The sequence below is a fragment of the Eurosta solidaginis genome, chromosome 3, assembly GCF_040869045.1.
Source record: "Eurosta solidaginis isolate ZX-2024a chromosome 3, ASM4086904v1, whole genome shotgun sequence".
In the NCBI taxonomy this organism is placed as follows: Eukaryota; Metazoa; Arthropoda; class Insecta; order Diptera; family Tephritidae; genus Eurosta; species Eurosta solidaginis.
The window spans coordinates 76,016,766-76,043,951 of NC_090321.1; the positions used below are offsets into that span (position 1 = coordinate 76,016,766).

The following is a 27,186-nucleotide window of genomic DNA, read 5'->3' on the forward strand; positions in this document are numbered from 1 at the left end:
CTAGATCGACTGTCCACTACGTTAGGGTAGTAGAACACATGGTCCTTAGTTCGACTGTCTTGGGAAAGCTTTTCCTTCACCACTTTGAGGATTTTTAGGGATGGAAACACATTTAAAAGTATTACGATCACTTCCAAGTGGGACTGTAAAACTTTTCATCAAACCCGAAGCCCATTTGAGTGCGCAAAGTTACGATAGTTCAACTAAATAATGGATAAAAACTCTCCATTTTATGACCGGTTTTTCGATGAAAGTTTCAACTGCAGTTGAATTTGAGGTCAGTTTACTTTAGACGCAATACTAAGATTTACTGCTCATCACAGTTTTACTTTTTTATTTTAATTCGATGCCAAAAGTAATATAAACGCGCACTGGTCCTGTGAAAAAACAGTTTCTGTAATGGCTTTCGTAACAAGGTATCTACTTTTCTACTCCTATTTTTTCGAAGCGGGTACAAATTTTACCCTCTTCTGGCCTTTGAAAATACATCCCTACCATTTCAGATAGCGTGCATCTTCTGTCTTTTTATTTACTTCACCTGGTGATTCCACCATTGGAAGGGACATTGTGGAGACTTATGGGACTTATGGGACTTAAAGGACTTATGGCCCCGTATTAAAGGTTCTGAAATTTGTCTAAATTTATGAGTTTAACCCATGTTACCAGAATACAAGGTGACATATGTGAAATAAACGGTGGTGCAGAAATAAAATTTGTCGAATGCTGAAAAAGCACTGCCACCTCAGCAAAATTATTATTTTTGGACACTATTTCAACTAACGGTATTAGAAGGATAGGTATTTGCTTTTACCTCTTTACAAGAGAATCCAAATTAAACAGCTCTGCTAAGTGCTAAATGCAGCTAACTATAGTGCGATGTTGCTGTTGTTGTTGTAGCGATAAGGTTGCTCCCCGAAGGCTTTGGGGAGTGTTATCGATATGATGGTCCTTTGCCGGATACAGATCCGGTACGCTCCGGTACCATAGCACCATTAAGGTGCTAGTCCGACCATCTTGGGAACGATTTATGTGGCCACATTAAACCTTCAGGCCATTCCCTCCCTCCCCACCCCCATGTTCCATGAGGAGCTTGGGGTCGCCAGAGCCTCATCTGTTAGTGAAACAGGATTCGCCGCGGATAGGTGAGGTTGACAATTGGGTTTGGAGAAGTTATATATTGCGCTGGCAACCTGAAGGGTTGCGCTACACAGCTGCTTGAATCTGGTATTTTAGTCGCCTCTTACGACAGGCATACCTACCGCGGGTATATTCTGATCCCCTAACCCGCTGGGTGGGGGGGGGGGGGTGCGATCGAGGGTGGTCTTGGACTGCTTGACCTCGCTTACGATTGCATCGAACTATTTTATGATTAAGATTATCTGGTATAACCCGGGCAGCTGTCAAGCAGATGCCTTAGCCCGGATCGCTATGACTGAACCGGATGAAGATGGCTTCAGAGTTTTCGGGACTCCGCTGTCCACCTGTGGTCTGCTCCTGCATAGATGGACTTCAATATGCTGGAAAGACCATCCTGCTGCAGCTGTGTGGAGGATAATGAGGTGGAATCATCGAGTCACCGCGAAAGTATTTCGGCCTCGACTGACTTGGATCTCCGGAGGATTTATTCAAAGTTGAGAACGGTCTCATTCCAAACTATACCGTTGCTACGCAATGACACTATAACTAGCTATAACTTACGCCACCGTTATTTTATGTGGTATCACCCCGGGCAACTACTACCTAAGGTTCAGGTAAGAGCCACGTCTGTTGTATTAGAACCACACCGATCCCCCCTTAAAAGTAAAGAACGACGCCACTTCACTGTGGTGGAGCTTGGCCTGTAAGACTCGTCGCAACATTGATTTGCTTGTCCTCGGCCAACATTTCTTCTTTTTTCGCTGAGTATAACATATATTCGGCGTCCTTAATTTTAAGGACTCGAATATGTGGAGCACGTTTCAATCCTTATGTTGTTTTGTTGATTTTCCGACAGGGTGGATAAATGATGTATATTGGAACGATTTTCTGTCATCCCTTGTCAAATTTGGTTTCGAGACAAACCGGTTTCGGCGTTGGGCCATCATCAGTGTCTCTGACGGAAAATCGTTCCAATATACATCATCTTTCAATCCCGTGGCGGTATACTACAGTTATAATGCTAAAACAGATTCAGATAATCGAATTCTGAAAATCGAATATTAGACTATTAGAAAAATTATATTAAACGAATATCACGAGCTCTAGTAACCAACATAGCACTTATTTGTATGTTGAGCTCGTGCCGCGAAGACCGCAGCTGTGTATATCCTCCAAGATGTAGAAGGGTCTATGGGTGCAAACAGCAAGCACCAACATATGTGCATAGTGATCTTTCATGGCATATCGCACAATTTACATATATTTAAAGGAATAAACAGTTAATAAAGCTATATTTATGAACATTTCGTCCATTAGAATGTGCATTTATCAACTTATCTCCATTGTTCGTTCCGCAACATTATGATCCTTCTTCAGCTCTCCAAGTTTCGATGGATATCTTCCCGAAATACCTGTAGTCTATTAGCGCCACTGCCAGGAACTGAGGCACTGTTTCATGACTTCGGTACTAGAACCTTCTGGTACTTGCCCGAGTGCAGCGGGCCAACTTTGTTTGGCCCCTGGGACCTTTGAGATGATAGAGCTGACTTCTCATCCGTTATCCTCTGAACCCAAATTGTAATAAAATTACATTCGAATCGAGTTGTGCTATGAAACCGTTTGTCGCATTCAAAGGGCTATAAGCGTTTCGAACAACTGGCCCTCGATTATTCCAAAATACCATCGAATATGGATTTAACTTCATTCCTAATCAGCTCCTTACAACTCTTGCTGAAATTACTTATTCGCCCTGCAAACTCTGGTTCACAACCAGAAAAAGACTAAAAAACATATGTTAATACCTTTTGCGGATTCAACAAATGAGTTTTGTGCGACCCATAATTTATTATCAGCCCACAAAGGGTTAAAGCGCTTTTGTAAAAATTTTTAATGAAAGAACTTTTACAACAAAATATATAAGTTGTCACTTCTACCTTGTTTGATTTGTCTTGGGTAAGACGCTATATTCAAACCTTTTTCAGTTAAGTGCTGAAAATAAGGTTATTGCAAGGTTGCAATACTTAACTAATTGAGTTGACACATATCAAAACTGCCTAAGTCCCCATATGAGGTTTTTCGAGATTTTTATTGCGGTATATACTGACGGGACAAATCTATATATTGTAACGAATTTAGTGAAATTCCGCTTATTCCAAACCTTCTGCTAATACGGCCCATATATGACACAAAAGCCATGTGCAAATTTAAAACGACGAAATTTGTGCAAATGAGAATCGTATCTAAATGGTTTTGATTTTAGCGCAGTTCTCGGCGCATATAGCGCAACCAGTGAACACACCGGGCGAATCCTTGTGCAAAGGAGACTTGAGCCGTGTATTTGGCGTATAACGTTCGAATCGCTAAACTGTTGAATAAATAACTCCAATATTCAATAATGCAAAATGGTCTTTATTAGACCATTTTGAAAGTACTTCACAATAACACTTTGCAACTAAAAGCGTGTTTAAATAAAACTGATTCTTACTACTCAGCTTTCGCTGTTTTTATACTCTTTGTTGTCTCGTCCACCCATTTCTCCTAAGGTCTAGTAACTTCTCGAAATTCATGCTTGGTTACCAGCCATATATGTACATGTATATTTGTAGTTTATAGTCTCTCGCATAGCCATATGCGTGTGTATATGTGATTACTACTTCGGCGGATAATTACATCTGTGTGTGAGTTATCTCTTCGTTGCCTTGTATGTATTTGGTAAATTATGATTAATTTGTTTATGCAGCTTGCTTTAATGTTTTTGTTATTGTGCATTTATTTAGGGATGTGAAAATTCGCCACAATATTGAAATAAACAAATATGACCAAGTCATATTGATTAGACTAAAAAATGCATTCTAATTTAGCCATTTTTTTTTTTTTCAAAGCTGACTAAGTCCTATCGTACATGTAAATCAAAATTAGTTAAGTCCATTCAGGCAATCGTAGTGCGCTCTCCTAGTGCATTTTGTGACATAATTTACGAATTTTTTAGAGCTGAACCGTTAAAAAGTGAGAGTGTTTAAAGAGAAATGGATGAAAATAGCGAGTTTATTCAAATTTTGCCATCGAATAAAGCAAAAAGGAAGAGAATTAATACGCTAACTTTTAATTAATAATACGCTTTTCAAAATTGCTGAAGTCCAGATCAAATTTCTTTCAAAACCAACTAAGTCCATACGGTTTATTTCAAACACGGTTTAATTTTTCATTGTTTTCTCTTCGCTAAATTATATTTCGCTGAAAGAAAAAACCGTCCGTTTTCCAAAAGTGGCTAACGGTGGACTTAGGCAGGTTTGATATGTATCGACTCAATTAATGGCGTTTTCGTTCCTGAGAAAATTGTTAGCCTCATGTTGCACTTATAGTTTCTAGCTTTTGAAGTAGGTAACTTGGTGTTGTGCAAAATGGCTTTATTTGTAGGCACCTGTGTGAGAACCCTTTTCTTAATGAATGAAACACATTTTGTGAAAGCAACACACAAACTCACGGGAAAACAAGGAACAAACAACAGGGCGATACTATTTTCAGAAAAGAAAACGCCATAAGTGATGTACGCCAAATTGGGTATCAAATGAAAGATATTTCGAATACAAAAATAGTTTCCAACTTATTTTAATCATATATTTATATAGTTGTATTTCAAGAAGCTGTAGCATTTTTGAGGCAAAGGTACTAGAGGTGAAACACATAATTTATACACATGAATGTACTTACTTTAAATCTGATAACTGTGGATATTTACAAATTCGAAAAGTTTTCGAATTTGAGCCGACAACATATAATTTTCCATTTGGATGAAATTCCGCACAACGAACAGCCTGCACATCTGTTAATGTGGTGACAGGTAAAAATCTTGGTCGCTTTGGCTCGATCTAAGTGTAGAAAACAAAAACAAACAAAAACGCACACAATACCATTTAGTTTTTATTAATAAGTGATCATTTAACTTTTCATTGTTAGTAAAACTTTCTCATTATAGCAGTAAACTTGTGTATATAAACAATAGTTTTTTTTGTATTCTAAGTCGTATGTACATTGTGTATAAGTATTCAACATACACACACATATGCATTTATAGTAAGAACACACGTGTATTCAAATTACAAAGCACAAACGTAGCTACGTACATAATACATGACTATATGAATTTAGTATAGTGCATATAACATACATATGAACATAAAAACATATGTATATATGTATGCTCGTGTTATATATGTATGTCTGTATTTACTTACAAGTGCATATTCCCGTATATGCCATACAAGACATTTACAGCGAAAACTATTTATACAGGAGAAATATTTACAAAGCAATCGCAAAAACTTTGAATTTATACGAATAAAAACTTACATCGTTAGTTGATTTAGTTTTCCCAGAAATCATTTGCAATAAATATATGAAACTACTTCAGTTTATTTATTAAAAATAATCTATTTAAACACTGGCACAATTTGTTTTCACTCCCAAAGCTCGATTATGACGTGCTAAACTAAAAGGTAACATATTACCCGTATTAAATCCAGTTTGGAGAAACTTTGTGGTAGTTGAACCATGCTCTCCTATTGTTGTGTGGGAAAGTATTCACTTGGCAGTAGTTTGAGTTTCCGCACACTCTGTATAATACGAGCGACTGTGCAGTAACTTTAATAACCAAAATGACTGCTACGAAAAGTGGCAACAATATGTTGAAATCAAAATGGAACTAGGATTTTGAATAACATCATCACCTATAAGGAAAATAATTTAAAACAAAGTAAAGGTGTCTAAGTTCGGGTGTAAGCGAACATTATATACTCAGCGTGAGCTTCAATTGTACATTTCATTTGAGATAAATTACTTTTCTACAAAACACGTGGCACCGCCTGTTAAAAAAAAAAAATGTCCCCATTTCCTCGTGCAATAAAACTTGATAAGTGATAAGTATTGTAGTCTACGACCCTTTTAAACTTGTTATACTCAGTTGAGCAGAAATCACAGAGTATATTAACTTTGATTGGATAACGCTTGGTTGTACAGGTATAAAGGAATCGAGATAGATATAGACTTCCATATATCAAAATCATCAGTATGAAAAAAAATTTGATTAAGCCATGTCCGTCCGTCCGTCTGTCCGTTAACACGATAAATTGAGTAAATTTTGAGCTATCTTGATGAAATTTGGTATGTAGGTTCCTGGGCACTCATCTCACATCGCTATTTAAAATGAACGATATCGGACACGCCCACTTTTTCGATATCAAAAATTTCTAAAAACCGAAAAAGCGCGATAATTCATTACCAAAGTCGGATAAAGCGATAAAACTTGGTAGGCGGGTTGAACTTATGACGCATAATCGAAAATTAGTAAGTAATTTTGGACAATGGGCGTGGCACCGCCCACTTTTAAAAGAAGGTAATTTCAAAGTTTTGCAAGCTGTAATTTGGCAGTCGTTGAAGATATCATGATGAAATTTGGCAGGAACATTACTCCTATAACCATATGTGTGCTTAATAAAAATTAGCAAAATGTGATGAAGAACACGCCCACTTTTTAAAAAAAAAATTTTTTAAGTCAAATTTTAAGAAAAAATTCAATATCTTTACAGTATATAAGTAAATTATGTCAACATTCAACTCCAGTAATGATATGGCGCAACAAAATACAAAAAAAAAAGAAATTTTCAAAATGGGTGTGGCTCCGCGCTTTTTCATTTAATTTGTCTAGAATACTTTTAATGCCATAAGTCGAACAAAAATTTATCAATCCTTGTGTAATTTGGTAAGCGCAAAGCTTCTATGATGATAACAGTTTTATGTGAAAATGGGCGAAATCGGTTGAAGCCACGCCCAGTTTTTATACACAGTCGACCGTCAGACCTTCCGCTCGGCCGTTAATAATATAACTTGAGCAATAACCCGTATATATCTTTACTTAACTTAGTTCACGTACTTATCTGAACTCACTTTATCTTGGTGTTAAAAATGGGCGAAATCCGACTATGACCACGCCCACTTCTTCGATATCGAAAATTTCGAAAAATGAAAAAAAATACCATAATTCTATACCAAATACGAAAAAAGGGATGAAACATGGTGATGGGATTGATTTATTGACGCAAAGTATAACTTTAGAAAAACTTTGTAAAATGGGTATGACACCTACCATAGTAAGTAGAAGAAAATGAAAAAGTTCTGCAGGGCGAAATCAAAAGTCCCTGGAATCTTCGCAGGAACAGTGTCGTGGTATTACATATATAAATAAATTAGCGGTACCCGAAAGATGATGTTCTGGATCACCCTGGTCCACATTTTGGTCGATGTCTCGAAAACGCCTTCACACATACAACTAAGGGGCACTCCCTTTTAAACCCCTCATTAGTACCTTTAATTTGATACCCATATCATACGAACACGTTATAGAGTCACCTCTGGCCCACCTTTATGGCGATATCTCGAAAAGGCTTCCATCTATAGAACTAAGGCCCACTCCCTTTTAAATAATCATTAGCACCTTTCATTTGGTACCCATATCGTACAAACGCATTTTAGAGTCACCCCTGGTCTACTTTTATATCGATATCTCGAAAAGGCGACCACCTATAGAACTAAGGCCCGCTCCCTTTTAAAATACTCATTAACACCTTTCATTTGATACCCATATCGTACAAACAAATTCTAGAGTCACCCCTGGTCCACCTTTATGGCATTATCTCGAAAAGGCGTCCACTTATAGAACTAAGGCCCACTCCCTCTTAAAATACTCATTAACACCTTTCATTTGATACCCATATCGTACAGACAAATTCTAGAGTCACCCCTGGTCCACCTTTATGGCGATATCTCGAAAAGGCGTCCACCCATAGAACTAAGGCCCACTCGCTTTTAAAATACTTATTAACTCCTGTCATTTGATACCCATATCGTACAAATACATTCTAGAGTCACTCCTGGTCCACCCTTATGGCAATATCTCGAAAAGGCATCCACCTATAGAACTAAGGCCCACTCCCTTTTCAAATACTCATTAACACCTTTCATTTGATACCCATATCGTACAAACGCATTCTAGAGTCACCCCTGGTCCACCTTTATGACGACATCCCGAAATGGCGTACACCTATAGAATTATGGCCCACTCCCTTTTAAAATACTATTTAATACCTTCCATTTGATACCCATGTCATACAAACACATTCCAGGGTTACCCTAGGTTCACTTTCCTACATGGTGATTTTCCCTTATTTTGTCTCCAAAGCTCTCAGTTGAGTATGTAATGTTCGGTTAAACCCGAACTTAGCCTTCCTTACTTGTTTTATATCTAAGTTGCCGTGGTCTTTAACCGATTCCGTCCATTTTTACTAGAAATATTTTCTGCTATAAGGAAAATATGTGTACACAATTTCATTGCGATATGTTATTTTTCTTCGAGTTATGGCTCCCGAAACATAGATAATTACTTAGTCATAAAAGGGGCGGTGCCACACCCATTTTCAAAAATTTTAGTTTTTTCTAATTTAATGTTATAATTCAATTTAGAAAGTAAAATTCTATTGATACAAAGCTCTTTTTCGCTAAGATATAGCTTATTATTTTCGTCTACGACCCTTTTAAAAATCTTTTATATAAAACTGGGCGTGGTCTTTAATGGATCTCTGGAAAATCTGTGTACCTTATTTATTTACGATCCGTTAATTTTTCTTCGAGTTATGGCTCCCGAAACATAGAAAATGTTTAGTCATAAAAGGGGCGGAGCCACGCCCATTTTTTTAAATTTAAAGTATTCCTATTTATTGTTATAAATCTTCTTGGGAAATGAAATACCATTGATATAAAGCTCTTTTTTGTAAAGATATATCTTATTTTATTCGTCCACGACCCTTTTAAAAATATTTTATATAAAAGTGGGCGTGGTCCTTAACAGCTTTCGTTAATATTTCTTCAAAGCATTCCTTATAGTAAAGGCAACCTCTCTGCCGAATTTTGTTACGATAGGTTTAGCGATTTTTGATTTATGTTTAATAATATCTGTAAAATTGATTTTAACAAAAGTGTGCGGTGCCACGCCCATTAAAAAATTTTTTTTTTTTAATTTTTATCAAGAGTCTCAATATCAGTCAACATGTCAAATTTCAATATTCTATGTGTATTATTTACTAAATAATCATGTTTTTTGTGTTTTCCAAAATGTTATATATATAAAAAGTTGGCGTGGTTATAATCCGATTTCGTTCATTTTCAATACCAATCTATTCTGGTTCCAGACAAGCTCGTGTATCGTGTTAACGTACGGACGGACGGGCATGGCTCAATCAAATTTTTTTCCATACTGATGATTTTGATATATGGAAGTCTATATCTATCTCGATTCCTTTATACCTGTACAACCAACCGTTATCCAATCAAAGATATACCCTGTGTGCAAAGCACGCTGAGTATAATTATTGTATAGGAACGAGGAAAGTACTGATTCGAAGAACATCCTATTTCGATTCCTGAATGGGGATTCTGTTTTGTTCTGCAAAAGTACCTTCGATTTCGTTACTACAAAAGTTATGTAGGTTTCGATTTTGATCTCTTTAAAATTTGTTTCGACTTCACGGATTTTGTTCGGATTCCTGTTTTGGAGCTAAAATAAGGAACATTTTACGAAAATTTGTTACATCAATTGCATTGTTTGACTGTGAAAATATTGTAACGAATTCTGCGGATTTCTGATATTTATGCACCTTCTGCTAACGTTCGAATCGCTAAACTGTTGAATAAATAACTCCAATATTCAGTATTGCAAACTGGTCTTTATTTGGAATACTTTGGGAGTAGTACTTCACAATTATACTTCACAACAAATAGCGTGTTTAAATCAAAACTGATTAATCATTCCTCAGCTTGCGCTGCTTTTATACTCTCTGTTGCCTCGTCCGCATATTTCTACTAAGGTCTAGACGTTTCGCCTTCTAGAACTCTTGTATCTCCTGCCTGGTAATTGAGCTATATGCGTGTGTATGTGTGAGTAACAACTTCGGTTGATGACTACATGTGTGTGAGTGAGTTATCTCTTCGTGGCCTTCTATGTATGTGTTGCTACCCAGCAAAATGCCTAACGCATTCACGTATACAAATGCAGTCTTCAGCTGTCATCTCTTCTACAACAAAAAAAAGTTTGTTCTGGCTATGGCGGAACTATACAAGGTGGTAGCACGGCGACAGCAGATTGTTCTTTTTTTATATGATTTGATACATCAACTTCCGGCGCATTAGGATATTGATTCATCCATCTATTTACAAAATCAAAGTACGTGGAACTTTTATTTATGTTTGTAGCTGTGTCACTATGCTGCCACTTTGTATGGTTCCGCCATGGTTCTGGCTGAATGTCAGAGAGGGAAGGGGAGATATCATGTTTGCATTATTGTCTATTGTCTGCATTCTCACTCATTTGTTTTGCTTTCTCGACAGATTGCGGGTGTCTTTGCACATAAAAAAAAGATAAATTAAGAACTATTAAAAGCAATCAATTTAAATAAAAGTTTAAAATAAATTTTGTTGTGTATAATAAAATTGAAGGCCGATATGCCCTGGCCGCAGCTGCTGAAAATGTTATTATTTAGGATTTGAGCTAAGTGGTGGACTGCAATTTATTTAATTCAACTGAAACTGATTTTGCGTTTACTTTAGATTGGGTGAACGTGCATTGACGCTGCGTCGCGGTAAGCAGGAAGTTACCGCACTATGTGCCTCGCCCAATCGCATACACATTGCCGTAGGCTAGATTGACGGAGTTGGTGAGCTTTTTGCCTCCCGAACAATCTGTATGGACATTGGCATTGCATAAGAGTGTGGTGTGTGTACTACGTTTTTGGTACTCTGTTTTAAGCGCGCGTGCGACACTTCCTTACTGTTGGACCATCGAAATCAAACTAAAACAGCTGCCGTTGATTTTGACGAAGTGGCCGTTATGCTCTCGATTGTCGTATACATATATGGTCGCTTAGCAGGTGCTAAGCTCACGCCCACCCCGGGGCATAGGATTAGTGAGCGGCAGCCTTGATACCGAATTAATTGTGGTGGATATTGTCAACGTCTCATTGGTCATAATGCGCCCATAACAGACGCACATTTCTTACAACATTTTGCTGCAGAACAAAACATCATTGTTAGCTGTTCAAAGGACACTCAGATAAAATTATGAAATTTAGAAACGAAATTCTGCTTCAAAATTATTGTAGGCAACCAGACAGAGGTTTGGGCATTAGCATTGGTGGGTGAATTTATGATTGCCGGTTGTGGAGAGAGTGCAATGAATGTCTATCGACCACAATTGTGCCAGGCGATCGCTATGCGCTTTTGGGCATGAAAGGGAATAATGGGTAATTGCAGTACTGCCCGATTTTTTGAAGCCTTTACCTTAGACTATTTATTATTAATTAATTACTTGTTTAACTTTATTATTTTAGTACTAATATTACCTGTTATACTTTTAATAGCTTTAATAATACATTTGTTTATTGAATGAATTAATTAATTTATAACCCATTTTATCAGTGATAACTGTTTACTAACTATATAATTAATTTCTTCATAACTAATAGATTATTTATGAACTTCAATAATTTATTTATTAAGTTTTAAATATTAAACTTAATTTATTTTACTATAATATCAAATTTTGTTAATTTTATAATTCATTTTAATAAAAATTTTATGAAAAAATTTAAGTCTTATTTTTTTCATTATAAATGCGTTAGGATTATGGGATGAGTATAACAGCTAGATAATATGTTATCAACGCTAATGCATAGCTTTATGACATTCGTTGCTGTATAAATCATGTTATATATGGCATATGAATAGCATATTGAAAAGTGAAAAATATATGAAAGCTTAATAGCAAAATTTAGTGAACATAAAAGAGAAGGCTGCTCTCATGTATAGAAAAATATACGTGAGGATTTGTCACTCTGTCTTAACAAACTGATGTAAACTTTTTGAATTTCTCACGCATAGTTTTTGTAGCACTACGGATAGTTTAATGCATTATATAACAAGTAACGTTCTAACTGGGTAGCTTTAATGTGTACATGTACATAACAGTGGCTGCTTAATGGTTTTGTTGTTACTAACAGCTTAGGAATGTCAACATTCGCCACACTGCCCTCTACCTAAGTCTGATCGTCCCGATTTTAAAAGGGGGTGGGCCTTAGTTCTAAAGGTGGACGTCTTTTCGAGATATCGCCATAAAGGTGGACCAGGGGTGACTCTAGAATTTGTTTGTACGATATGGGTACCAAATGAAAGGTGTTAATGAGTATTTTAAAAGGGAGTGGACCTTAGTTCTATAGGTGGTCGCTTTTTCGAGATATCGACATAAAAGTAGACTAGGGGTGACTCTAGAATGCGTTTGTACGATATGGGTACCAAATGAAAGGTGCTAATGATTATTTAAAAGGGAGTGGGCCTTAGTTCTATAGATGGAAGCCTTTTCGAGATATCGCCATAAAGGTGGACCAGGGGTGACTCTATTACGTGTTTGTACGATATGGGTATCAAATTAAAGGTACTAATGAGGGTTTTAAAAGGGAGTGCCCCTTAGTTGTATGTGTGAAGGCGCTTTCGAGATATCGACCAAAATGTGGACCAGGGTGACCCAGAACATCATCTTTCGGGTACCGCTAATTTATTTATATATGTAATACCACGATACTGTTCCTGCCAAGATTCCGAGGACTTTTGATTTCGCCCTGCAGAACTTTTTCATTTTCTTCTACTTAATATGGTAGGTGTCACACCCATTTTACAAAGTTTTTTTCTAAAGTTATATTTTGCGTCAATAAACCAATCCCATCACCATGTTTCATCCTTTTTTTCGTATTTGGTATAGAATTATGGTATTTTTTTAATTTTTCGAAATTTTCGATATCGAAGAAGTGGGCGTGGTAATAGTCGGATTTCGCCCTTTTTTAACACCAAGATGAAGTGAGTTCAGATAAGTACGTGAACTACGTTAAGTAAAGATATATCGGTTTTTGCTCAAGTTATCTTATTAACCGATTTCGCCCATTTTCACAGAAAACTGTTATCATCATAGCAGGTTTGCCCTTACCAAATTAATAATAATAAGGATAATATTGTAACGAATTTGCTGCAAATCCTCTTATTTGCCCCTTTTGCTAGGTTCGTATCGCTAAACTGTTGAATAAATAACTCCAATATTGAATAATGGAAAAATGGCCTTTATTAAAATACTTCACAATAACACTCAAACTGTGCAACGAATAGCTTAATAACCAAACTGATATCTTAAAGGAAACTGATTTTCAAAATAATAGTGCTATTACTCGCTAGATATCGTCTTACTCGTAACTGCTTGACAATTCAAATCAAACTGAAACTTCTTACTCGCCTGCACCGCTTTTATAGTTTACGCTGCATACTTCTAGGCTCTTCGATTTCCAGAAGTTACTAGTTGTTTCGGCTACAAAATCGCCAGCCACAACTACGTGCACAAATTATTGCCCTCTCTTGTGACCACTCAGATAAGATATATGCATGTGTTTGTAGTTTACAGTCTCCCGCACACACATAAGCGTATAAGTAAATTCATCGGTGTGTGACATCTCATCTCTCGCTGCCTTGTATGTAAATGTTGCTCGTCGGAATGTGTACATATGTGTAGACGCAATTATTGATTCGTTTATGTAGATACATAATGATTGAATTATTGATGTGAATTCACGTCACTGCTTAGCATCGGCCTGGAGATGGCAGCACTCCTCAGTTTTGTTAATATTCGTAACACTGCCCTCCACCTAAGTCTGATCGTCCCGATCAGACAAATCTCCCAATCTAAACGCCGCTAGCATCTCCAAATGTACCACTCTTCTAATCCGTGGTTTCCCAGTGGTTTGTATGCGGTAGATGGTATCACTGATCTTCTTCACAACTTTGTACGGGCCTTCCCAACTGCACCGAAATTTGGCTGGAACACCTTTCCGCCGGTGAGGGTTGTTTAACAGTACCAAATCTCCCGCCAAGAAACCTTCCGAATTAGAGTTCTTGTCATGCCAGTGTTTCATCTTACTACTCATTACCCTGGGCCGTTCCTTCACACTCTGTTGTTTGGTCAATGAACCACTTCGTAGAGCTTGCGCTGGACGGATTTGCTTTGCATAATCGGTATCGTTCCCACATTTCACAAGAGTAGTGCGCTCCGGCTTGAAACTACCCTCGCATTCTTTCTCGGAAATTCGTTGCTTCGTTTTCCTGCGTCTTTTAGGTTTTGTCAATGCCAGTGTTTCTCTCGCAGGTACTTTTGATTTTGATTTATTTGGCCCATTCGATCTATCAACCTTTGCCTTTGACTTTCGTGGTCTTTGTCGAGTCTTTTCCACCAGTACCCGATTACTGCTGAACCCTTTTTCCAAACTAAAGTTAAGTGGTATGTCCTGGTTCTTATAGCGCATAATTTTCCCCCGCATATCGATCCTGACGTCATGGTCAACCAAGAAGTCCACTCCCAATATGACTTCATCAACGATCTCAGCCACAACGAATTTGTGTAGAACCATGACTTTTCCAATTAATACCTCACATACCACTTCGCCTTGGACTTGATTATATTCGCCTGTTACCGTACGCAACCTTGCTCCAGGTAATGACTTCACTCTCCTGTAGACCAAATCAGATCGAATCAAGGAATGAGATGCCCCCGTATCTGCAGTCAGTACACGCTCTTTACCATCCACATTCCCTCTGACGGTAAGACTGCTTGATTTCCTTCCGATTTGCGACACAGATATCACAGGACATTCAACAGCCGGGGCAAGTTTTCGTTCTTTACATTCGACACGCTCTTGCTCATTTCCGCCAGCTTTGCGTTTACGGCCACCCACATTGTTGGAACTGTTAGGGTTGGTGTTGCAATAACGCGCAATATGCCCTGGCTTTCCACACTTAAAGCATTTGACTGCATCATTATTCTTCTGCTGCGTACCCTTCAATGCTTCCAAAATTGCGTCTACCCAGTCTGGCTTTTCCACTTCCACGCTATGAGCTTTGTACGCTGGCTTACTCAAAAGTGAGGCTGTTTCCTGAGTCAGTGCATGCGATACCGTTTCAGCAAACGTTAGTTTTGGATTCGCATATGTAGCCCGCTTCGTTTCCACATCTCGTATGCCATTTATGAAGCTCTGGATTTTTACCCTTTCAGTGTATTCCACGGGTGCGTCTGCATTTGCAAGATGAGCCAATCTTTCAATATCTGAGGCAAACTCCTGCAAAGTCTCATTCGCTCTTTGGTGACGGTTTTGCAACTCAATTTGGAATATCTGTTTCCTATGCTCGCTTCCATAACGCCGTTCTATAGCAGCCATCAATGTTTCATAACTGTTCCGTTCATACTCTGGAATCGTCTGTAAGATTTCCGCTGCAGGCCCTTTCAATGCCACGAACAGTGCAGCAACTTTATCTTCGGCATTCCAGTTGTTCACTGCTGCGGTCTTCTCAAACTGTAACTTGAAGACCTGGAAAGGAACAGAACCGTCAAATGATGGTGTTTTTACCTTTGGATTGCTTGCTGAAACAGCTGGGCGGTTTAGTTGTAACTGCTCCATACGACCTTTTAACGCTTCTATTTCGGCATCAATTTTGTCCTCGAGTTGTAAAATTTTTGCATCCTGCTCTTCCAGTTTCACAAAGAGCTGCGATGATACCTGTTCCGAAATTAGTGCCGACATTTCAGATATACGTGCCTCTTGCGCTTCCAGTTGAGATGCCAAATATGTCTTCTGTTCTTCCAATTGTGATGTTATACGGGTTTCCTGCGATTCCATCTTCGATGTTATGCGTGTCTCCTGCGCTTCCAGTTGGGATGCCAGTTGCGACGACATTGATGCTACTGTCGATGTTTGTGCAGATATTGCAGCCAATATCATGTTCAAGTCTGTGCTGGTAACCGTCTGCGATGTTTCGTTTTTCTCTTCAATTTTTGTTGTTGTTTCGTCCCCATCAGGATAAAAGACAAACTCGTCCACATCAATTCCTTGCGACTCCATTACCTCTCGTAGCCGTGCTTGAAGTTCGATCTTATTGCCGGTTGTATTTAATCCACGGTTCTCCAACTCCGTTTTCAGTTGCTGGATCTTCAATTCGCTGAACTTTGCCATGTCCAAGTTGTATTCCCAATCTTCGGAATTTATTCAACAATCCCACTTCTGACACCAATTGTAACGAATTTGCTGCAAATCCTCTTATTTGCCCCTTTTGCTAGGTTCGTATCGCTAAACTGTTGAATAAATAACTCCAATATTGAATAATGGAAAAATGGCCTTTATTAAAATACTTCACAATAACACTCAAACTGTGCAACGAATAGCTTAATAACCAAACTGATATCTTAAAGGAAACTGATTTTCAAAATAATAGTGCTATTACTCGCTAGATATCGTCTTACTCGTAACTGCTTGACAATTCAAATCAAACTGAAACTTCTTACTCGCCTGCACCGCTTTTATAGTTTACGCTGCATACTTCTAGGCTCTTCGATTTCCAGAAGTTACTAGTTGTTTCGGCTACAAAATCGCCAGCCACAACTACGTGCACAAATTATTGCCCTCTCTTGTGACCACTCAGATAAGATATATGCATGTGTTTGTAGTTTACAGTCTCCCGCACACACATAAGCGTATAAGTAAATTCATCGGTGTGTGACATCTCATCTCTCGCTGTCTTGTATGTAAATGTTGCTCGTCGGAATGTGTACATATGTGTAGACGCAATTATTGATTCGTTTATGTAGATACATAATGATTGAATTATTGATGTGAATTCACGTCACTGCTTAGCATCGGCCTGGAGATGGCAGCACTCCTCAGTTTTGTTAATATTCGTAACAATATTGATACATTTTTTTTCGACTTATGGCATTAAAATTATTCTAGACAAATTAAATGAAAAAGCGCGGAGCCACGCCCATTTTGAAAATTTCTTTTATTTTTGTATTTTGTTGTACCATATCATTACCGGAGTTGAATGCTGACATAATTTACTTATATACTGTAATTGGTTTTGTTTTTTAAAAGTGGACGTGTTCATCATCCGATTTTGCTCATTTTTAATAAGCACACATATAGTAATAGGAGTAATGTTCCTGCCAAATTTCATCATGATATCTTCAAGGACTGCCAAATTACAGCTTGCAAAACTTTGAAATTACCTTCTTTTAAAAGTGGGCGGTGCCACGCCCATTGTCCAAAATTTTACTAATTTTCGATTCTGCGTCATAAGTTCAACCCGCATACCAAGTTTTATCGCTTTATCCGACTTTGGTAATGAATTATCGCGCTTTTTCGATTTTTCGAAATATTCGATATCGAAAAAGTTGGCGTGGTTATAGTGCGATATCGTTCAATTTCAATAGCGATCTGAGATGAGTGCCCAGGAACATACATACCAAATTTCATCGAGATAGCTCAAAATTTACTCAAGTTATCGTGTTAACGGACCGACGGACGGACGGACGGACATGGCTCAATCAAATTTTTTTTCGATACTGATGATTTTGATATATGGAAGTCTATATCTATCTCGATTCCTTTATACCTGTACAACCAACCGTTATCCAATCAAATTTAATATACTCTGTGAGCTCTGCTCAACTGAGTATGAAAAGCTGAAAAAGGGGAGAAAAAAAGAAAAGACGCCCGGTGCTTAACCCACCCTCAAAACCATGGCCACCGACGCACCTATATTTCGGTGGCCCCTTACCTGGAATACCTAGGTGCCTTCGACATTTGTCAGACCTTATGAATGTCAAACCTCTAAAATAAATTGCTAGTCCACCGAAGTATGGATTTAGTCAGAAACAAGTGGACAAAGATTCAACTGAAATTCAAATTTGATTTGTACTCTGAAGATTTGACTGAAGCTATGTATCGTATATACAAATTTTTCTCACGACTTTTGGATGATGCAAGAAGTCTTAACCGTATATTATAATTTATTATGGAAAAACTACATTCAATTCGGATTGTAACATGGATGTGTTAATCGTGTATTATTTTACTCTTGTGCTTAGAAACAAGCGAATTTCCCCTTATTCTTATCGTTCTAATGAGTTTTGATCGTGATTCGGAGCTCATGAGCGATGGCTCAAAGGAACGCTGCTAATATTCGCTCAGTCTGCTGCTTATGTTTCCTTTAATGCAGGTTTAAAAGCGTGCGAACATAATAGCAGTTTGGAAACAAATAAAACTAATTACGCTTTGTTCTTTTCGTAAAAATATTAAGCTAATATAATAAGAAATTTCTATAGAAATGTTATTTTAAAAAACTGTCTAAATATTTTGTATTTTTCATAATTAAGTCCATTGAAATTTTAATTAGTTCGAGGAAAAAAATTACTTTGTATAAATAGCTTTAACTTAAACTCTTAATTATTGTTCAAATTCTTGAAATGTAGAAGGAAACGTTGTTACCTATTCTTTATTCACACGACCCATTTATGTATAAATAGCGCCCACAAAACTGATATCGGTGTAGTATATACTTAAAAAGCGGTGGAAATAGTAATAAAACAAAATGAATTTACGCCATTACTTCGCCCTCCTGTTTTTGATATTTAGCTACATTTCGACTTATAAGAGTTCGGAATTTCGCATTGTAGGGGGACTTGCTTGGCCCAGAGAGTTAGCCCCACATTTGGTATCAATACACTATTTGCGAATAAATCGTTGCGTTGGTTCATTGGTCACCTTTGAAGAAGGTGGTTTCAGCTGCGAGTTGCGTGGCAAGTTTAGTAAATTTACAAGAGAGCGAGTTAATTGTTGCAGCTGTTGTAACGGATTTATGTGATATACCCTCAGCTGGACAAACTAGCAGTGTGGCCAATATATATGTTCCATGTGATTATAATCGTTTGTAGAGAGTGATGCAGTACAAACAATACAATTTTACGAAACTGAGTTAAAAAGGGGCATGGATATGCGAGTTAGTGGATGGGGTTGGAAAACTCCAAAAAATGGGCAGACTTCGAATACACTCCAAACTACTGTCTTGACCATAATTTCACACACCACATGTAAGAATCGTTATAAGATGGCACAGAGAAAAATAACAGCATCAATGGTTTGTGCTGCGGAAGATAGATCTGATGCGTGCTATGAAGATTTTGGGGCACCGGGCGTTGTGAATGGCGAACTTTGTGCAGTGGTATCACATAATCTGGGTTGTTCGCACCCCTACTATCCGACTGTTTTTACAACTATAAATAATATAAGAGTTGACAAATTTTTAAAAGAAGCAATGGTGTTACAATTGCAAGACGTTGTTATCACTCGACTCCCGATAAATAAATGATTATAATTGCGGTTTACAAGAAAAAAAAAAACGTTTTTTATTTTATGCAAAGAAAGTGTAAATAAGGAAATCAGCATTCCCATTTATAGTACAGTATTTATTTATAAGTCATTGAATTGAAGAAATAATACAAGGTTTATGTTGTTACATGGTCTAAGCTAAGAGCCAAAAGAAATGAAAGCAAAAAAGACTTAAAGATTACCAATTCTTCTTCTTTTTAAGTTCTGTTAGTATTTAGGGGTATGTATGTATACTAAATCTTTTATTTATGCATTTCATTTATTCATTCTTTTATAAGTGGCCTTTTTTATTGGTTATTAGTTTTTCATATTTATTTATTTAGTTTAATGTTGCTTATTGTATTTCCTTTTATTTTATTTTATTCTTATTAATATTATTTATAATCGTTATTATTTTATAAAATTTTATTTTGTTATAGTTTAAACGGCCAGCAATTAACCCTGTCATCGAGTACCGAGTGTCTGGGACTAACAATTGACTGCAAGTTGAATTGGAAAGTATGCATCGAAGAGCGGGTACAGAAGGCCTGCATCGCCTTCTATGCCTGCAAATTAATATTTGGTAAGAAATGGGGACTCAAGCCAAGCATGGTACTTTGGATGTAAGAGGCGGTGGTGCGACCGGTGCTTACCTATGGTTCCATAGTCTGGTGGGAATCTCTAAGTAAGAGCTACAATCTCACCAGCCTGCAAAAAGTCCAGCGCACTGCGTGTGTTGGTGCCATAGGAGCCGGACGCACTTGCCCCACAGCTGCTTTAGATCCCATTTTGCACCTGCTTCCGATCGACTTGCATATACTTTGTACATCGCCACAAACCGCACTGAGACTCAGGGAGTCTGGGTGTTAGGAGGATACTCAGCAAGGGCATAGTAGTATCCTAAATAAACTTCCGGATGGTACATGTAGTACCAATACAGATTACTACCCTTGCAAACTGAAGTTTGAGTACGGTTGTAATACCGCCATTCCATGCAGGAACGAGTGGAAGAGAAACCCGGGCATAAGGGACGACATCCAAATTTACACTGACGGCTCCAAGATGGAATCGGAAGTGGGGGTCGGAGTCTTCTCTGAGTCCCTAGATTTGTCTGCATCATTCAGACTCCCATCGCACTACAGCGTGTTTCAAGCAGAAATCCTCACGATTTGGCAAGCCTGCAAATCACTGGAGGGCTTGAATGTAGTTGGTAAAGTTTGCATCCTGTCGGATAGCCAAGCAGCGATAAAAGCGCTTTCCTCGCCACACATTAACTCAAAATAAGTGTGGGCTTGTAAGCGACTCATATCCCAGTTATCCACCAATCTAGAACTACGCCTTATCTGGGTCCCGCGTCATAGGGGGATTGAGGGTAACAAGAAGGTCGACGAGCTAGCACGCAGGGGCTCATCGGAGATGAAGGAGGAAATAACCAGTGTCGAAATAGCCATACCCTTAGCAGTAGCCAAGGGGAATATCCAAAGCTTCTACTTGAAGAAAGCACAAACAATTGAAGAAAGCACAAACAAAGTGGAATAACATCACCACCTGTGCATTTGGCAAAACTATGATGGAAAGAGAACGAGAAGTCTTCTGAACAAATCAAGGGCTAACACACGCAAACTGATAGCAGTCTGCACCGATCATTGGGCAGTAGGTACGCATGCGGAAAGATGGGCATTCCGTATAACGAATACTGCAGAAGCTGCAAAGTTCCAAATGCCAGGGAGACAGTAGAACACTTTATGTGTAAATGCCCGGCTCTAGCTAGAGCCCGGCTCAGGTTCCTTGGAACCCCGTTTCTAGAAGACCTCAGAGGGTTATCTGAGATAGCAATCCCGAATATTCTTAATTTTATCAACAACTCTGGCTGGTTGTAATACATTGACCGTAACATTCTCTAGGTTTTTAAACGAGTTACATGGCATCAAAACGGCTTTAAATAGCTACTTGGGCATTCAGTGTCGCAGCCATTTCACCTACTTACCTACCTACCTATAGTTTATTTTAGTTTACTTTAGTTTAATTTTATTTATTTTATTTTAATTAATTTATTTACTGATTTTATCTATATACGAATTTGTATAGTGTGCTGGTTTATTTCAGTTTAATTGTATTTTATCTTAGTTTAATTTTAATTAGTTTAGCATTACTTTTCGGTTAGGTTAGGTTAGGTTAGGTTAGAGTGGCCACCGGTGCGAGCACCAGTGCACTTAGGCCCAAAAGGTCCCAATGTGATATCACGTGGATTTCTCCCCTACTCAAACCAACAGGTTGATTCAGCAAATGTCAGGAATTTCTTAGGTTCCAACTTAGCCAGATCACAAATATCGTCAAAGAAGGGAGATCCGAGAGATTCCTTCCTCTTGCGCCAAGGCGCAGGGCAGTCGCACAGAAAATGTTTTCTATCTCCTCTTCGTCTTTGCAGCTCCTGCAGTAATCATTAGAAGGAGCACCCAGCCGTTGTGCATGCTTCCCGATTGCTATGTGGCCGGTTATAAGTCCAACCACCAGAGATATGTACCCCCTTCTAAGAAGAAGGAGACTTCTTGTACGTCTCGCGTCCCATTCAGGCCACACGAGCTTAGTGTGGTAGAAGGATACGAGGTTGCTCCATCTCACACCCGCTTCCCTAAGGAAAATTCCTTTCAAAGTGAGCTTACATGTAGCGAGCGGCGTGCTCAATCCCTTCCAGGACGACGAAAGCGGAACGGATGTGCCCCCTCTTGCAAGTTCGTCAGGCACCCGTACCAGACTGAGGGAAGTTTGCTTAGAGATCTCGTTGAAAGATTTGCGGCACTTCTCCACTGTCCTGGACTTACATGTGACCGATCCAAGCGCTTTTAGTGCAGCCTGGCTGTCGGAGTGAATACAAATTTTATTACAGAACAGCATTCCTCAGGTGATCGGGTAGGCTAAAGGATATGTTCCACCCTAGTTGAGGTGCAAATACCCCGCTGCCCACCTTTTTATCCAGTTTGGAGCCGTCAGAATAAATATGCAGCCTATGGCTCAGGTCCGGTGGCTACTTCTACCAATAATCCCTATCCGGGATAATAACCTCGTACTTCATATATAAAAATGCAGTTGGAGCGCAATAGTCCGACGAAGGCGAATGCAGATTCTTAAGGATGGATGCATGGCCAACCACATTATCTCTCTAGCCGGATAACTCCCGCAGCCGCAGAGCAGAAAAGGTCGTACATTGCTTGGCCATTAAATCTATTGGCAACACATTAAAAAGAGTATCCAGCGCCTCCGCAGGGGTGGTGCGTAGAGCGCCCGCCACGCAGACTAGAGCACTTATTTGTACCTTCTGGAATACTCGGTTCGATTTTGTATCTAAGCTCTTCCACCAGACCAAAGCCCCGTATAGAAGGATTGGTCTAACCACAGCAGTGTAGAGCCACAGGGTAATATCCGGCGATAGTCCCCATCTTCGTGCAACAGCTCCCCTACAGCTGTACAGTGCCACCGTTGCTTTCCTCACACGCTCCTGAGCGTTTCCCTCCAGGATATTTTCCTATCCAAAATTACTGCTAGGTATTTGGCAGAGTCCCTAAGCGTCAGTGTCGTACGCGCTAGCACCGACAGCTGCAACACAGGAATCTTATATTTCCTAGTGAACAAAACTAGTTCAGTTTTGGCTGAATTGACCGATAGACCTTTACTCCTGGTCCAGTCCTCCACCAGGACCAGCTTAGTTTGCATTAGATCGCATAACGTCTGCGGAAACTTCCCGTTAACTAACAGCGCGAGGTCATCTGCATATGCGATTACCTTGCTGCAACCGTCCTTCTCAAGATGAACCAAGAACTCATTAAGTGTGGCAACCCATAGAAATGGAGAAAGTACCCTCCCCTGCGGGGTGCCTCTCCGTATGTGTTTGACCACCGTTGAACCAGCTAGGTCGGCATGAACCTTTCTTCGCAACAGCAACTGCTGAACATGTTTCACTAGACCCGAATCGGCCCCAAGCCGGTTAGTGCATCAGTTATCGCAGAGGGCGTAACGTTGTTAAAAGCTTCCTCAATGTCAAGGAAAGCTATGAGTGTGAATTCCTTGAACGCTAAGGATTTCTCGATCTGAGAGACAACTGCATTCAAAGCTGTCTCCGTGGACTTCCCTTTCATATACGCATGCCGAGATGTAGACAACTTTCCCTCCAAGGATTCCCTTAATGTGGAGTCCATTAACCTCTCGAGTGTCTTCAGCTGGAAGGATGTCAGACAAATCGGTCTGAAATCCTTAGGGGCCGCGTGACCAGTCCTTCCAGCTTTTGGTATAAAGGTGACCCTTGAATCGTTCCAACCCCGTGGCTAAGAGCACAAACTCCTTTGAAGATGTTATACAACCACAAAGAGATCAGCTCGATTGTTTGCTGGAGTTGTACCGGGGCCAATCCATCCGGCCCTGGTGCTTTGAAGGGCTTGAACGACATTATAGCCCATTTAACTTTACCCATAGTATTGAACTTCCCCTCAAACGGTTCGCCAGTATGAGTTTCCAGTTCATTTCTTCATCAATAGCGCCCGGAAAATGCGTACTCAGGAGCAGGCGTAGGCTGCTCTCTGCCGAATCCGTCAATGTCCCATCAGATCCTTGCAGGCATCCAGGGACACTTTTTGGATCACCAGAGAGCACCTTTCTGAGCCTGGATACCTCAGACACCGTCTCAATTTCGCTACAAAACTTCTGCCAAAAGGTCCTATTCGACGACCTTAGCAGTTTCTTATAATCCCCGAGCATCATTTTGTATACATCCCATTTTTCAGCCTCCCTCGGGGCTTTAGCAAGATTGAATGCTTTCCGACAAGCCTTGCGTCTAGGTCTGCGTTCCACCATGGTGGTTTGGTTTTACCCCTAGATTTCTTCCTAGGGCAGGCCTTATTAAGAGCCTCCCCACAAGCCTTCGTATACAAGTGTACCATATTATCGAGTTCGGCAGAGTTCTGGGGAATATGAACACTAGATCCTGAGAGCCTCTTTTGAAGCTCCTCACAATAGATACGCCAATTGGCGTTTTTTTAGGTTTCTGTGCCAGCCAGTTCCGAGTGCCACCCCGCCAAGGTCGAAGCGAACAAATCTATGATCCGAAAAGGAGTGGTCTTCACGCACCATCCAGTCCTTTATCAAGGATTCCCCGCTGCCCGAGATCAGGGTGACGTCCAGAACTTCCTGTCTGCACCTAGTAACAAACGTGGGTACCGAATCTCTTAAAGTTATGATAGATTACAAAATCAACGAGCGACTTACCCCTCCCATTCGTGTCTCCGCTGCCCCACACTTCGTGGTGCGCATTGGCATCTCCCGCTAGCAGACTAGCTCCGTTGAAGCCGACACCTCATGGGGGAAGTAGAAAGATGTCAGTGTAACATTCCTACCACCGACCGTCAACATCAAAGTTGTAGCATCCTCGTTGCTAAACTGGGGAAGGAAAAGAAAATGTATATTAGATCTTACCAAGATGCAAGCTCTCGGCTTCCCACGTGTAGCATTACTTTTAATTCTATATAGTTTTCTTCTCCTCCTCCTTGTTTTTTTTCCTTTAAAAATATTTCTGTGTTTTCGTATTTTAAGATGTTTTAAGTTATTTTAAGATGTTTTAAGTGCTGGGGTTTTAGTCACAAAGCTGCAGTATGTAAAGAAAAGGACCAAATATGTGCTAAGTGTGGTGAAAAGGGCCATACGCATCGTCAGTGTACAAATAATGTGTTGAGATGTGTTAATTGTGTGAAGGCAAAACAAAGGTTTAATCTAAGTAGCTTGTGCATAAATCATGACTGCAGAGATACTTGTTGTCAATCGTTACAAAAAAAATTAAAAATTGAATCTGAAAGGATTCAGTATTAGCAATTAACGTCTAATATAAAATGTTTGTATTTGAACATTGGCGGTATCAGGGCGCATTTCAATCTACTCGCAGCCATCTCAGTTGAAAAGCAATTTGATTTTATTTGCGTAACCGAATCCCATCTTACAAATAACATACAAAACAATGAAATAGAACTCAGTGACTATAAATTAGTGAGATGTGATAGTATATCGAATTATACAGGAGGCGTACTTTTTTATGTAAGCACGCAGTGGCAATTTTAAATGATAGAAGAAATTGCAATCGAAAAAAGTATATGGTGTCTAACTATAAAACTAACACGTAAAAATACAAATTTAACTTTGGTTAGACTGTATAGGTCGCTAGACAGGCAAAACTGTCCAGAAAGGGTATTTTGTGACTTTTTCAAAGAAAGAATAGATCAATTGAGTGATGTTGCTAGTGAAACGCTAATAATGGGTGATTTTAATATAGATTGGCTAGTAAACAGCGCATACAAGCAGCAAATTTTTCAAGCAATCTCAGACAATGCGTTTACGCAAGTTGTTTCAGAACCAACAAGAGTTAAGAATACTAGCGCTACATTGATTGATTATGTAGTGACTAATATGCCTGATATTGAAGCTAAGGTAAACATGAACTATAAAATAAGTGATCACGAATCAATTGAGATACATCTAAAAAACCGGCAAATTAACCGTGATAAAATAAAAATTACTGTTCAAAAATTCAAATTTGATAAGGATCTTTTGATAAGACAACTGCAAGATACAAATTTTGAAAATATTATGAGGAGCAATAGCGGTCTAAGCGACATGGCTAGTATTTTAAGTAATAAACTAAAAGAGTCCATTGATAAGATGATCACTACTAAAATGGTTACAAAAAAGAAAAAGTTTGATGGGTGGTTTGGGAACAATCTACGCAAAATGAAGCATACTAAAATACAATTATACAAGTTAGCCAGGTGGAACAATTCGTCTGCGGATTGGCAAAATTATAAAGAGTATAGAAACTACTATACTAAGGAGATCCAAAGTGCGCGAAACAAATATATATCTAATAAAAATGATACTTCAAAAGACCAACTGGCAATGTGGAGAACAATAAAGCAACTCGTATTAAACGAAGAAAGAACTGAAATAGGCAAAATAATTGTGAAAGGCCATGCACTAAAAAATAAAGTGGAAATAGCTAATGAGCTTTATACATTTTTTATCGAAAGTGTTGAAGAGCTCAACAGAGATATTCCCCAAGTGTCATATACTAACTATGTTAAGCCATGTGGAAAGCAATTTAAATTTAAAACATTGGACTTAAACGATCTCTTTAGCGTTATTAAAGTCATGAACAATAAAAAAGATTACAACCGCGTCTCGACAAAAATTATACTGTGCGCCTTCGAAATAATAGGACCAACCCTCCTGAAAATTATTAATAATTCACTAAAGGGTGGTGAATTTCCCAGCAACTGGAAAATATCCATGGTGGTACCAGTGGAAAAAGTAAAAAACGCGGTGAATCCAGAAGAGTTTCGACCAATTAATATTGTCACGGATATTAGCATCACTAAGTTATCCCATCACTAAGGCGATGCTAAGGCCATGCCAAGCAGTATTTACGTTAATAATCAAATCAAGTATACACATATATAAAGCAGCCCAGAGAGATGTCACACACAGATGCATTTACTTATACGCCTATGTGCGCACGATAGACTGTAAACTACAAACATTCACATCAATAATTCAATCTTTATGTATCTACATAAACGAATAAATAATTGCGTCTACACATATGTACCATGTACGAATACGAGCAGCGGAGAGTCAATGCGCAAACACATGCATATATCTGAGAAGTTTGAGAGCTACTGGACTAGTA

The 27,186-nt window shown here is 38.8% G+C and overlaps 1 protein-coding gene across 3 annotated transcripts in view; it reads right to left on the reverse strand.

Moving 5' to 3' along the window:
• Positions 1-24,850, reverse strand: part of LOC137244008 (WD repeat-containing protein 47) — a 36,337-nt gene extending 11,487 nt beyond the window's left edge. The window contains exons 1-2 of one of the 3 annotated variants that reach the window (XM_067772414.1): positions 24,723-24,850; positions 4,849-5,006 (exon numbers count right to left, since the gene is read on the reverse strand). In XM_067772414.1, coding sequence (XP_067628515.1) covers positions 4,849-5,006; positions 24,723-24,773 — 209 coding nt within the window. In that variant the 5' untranslated portion in view covers positions 24,774-24,850. The other 2 variants (XM_067772415.1, XM_067772416.1) reach the window with 2 other exon arrangements.
• Positions 24,851-27,186: the final 2,336 nt, after the last annotated feature.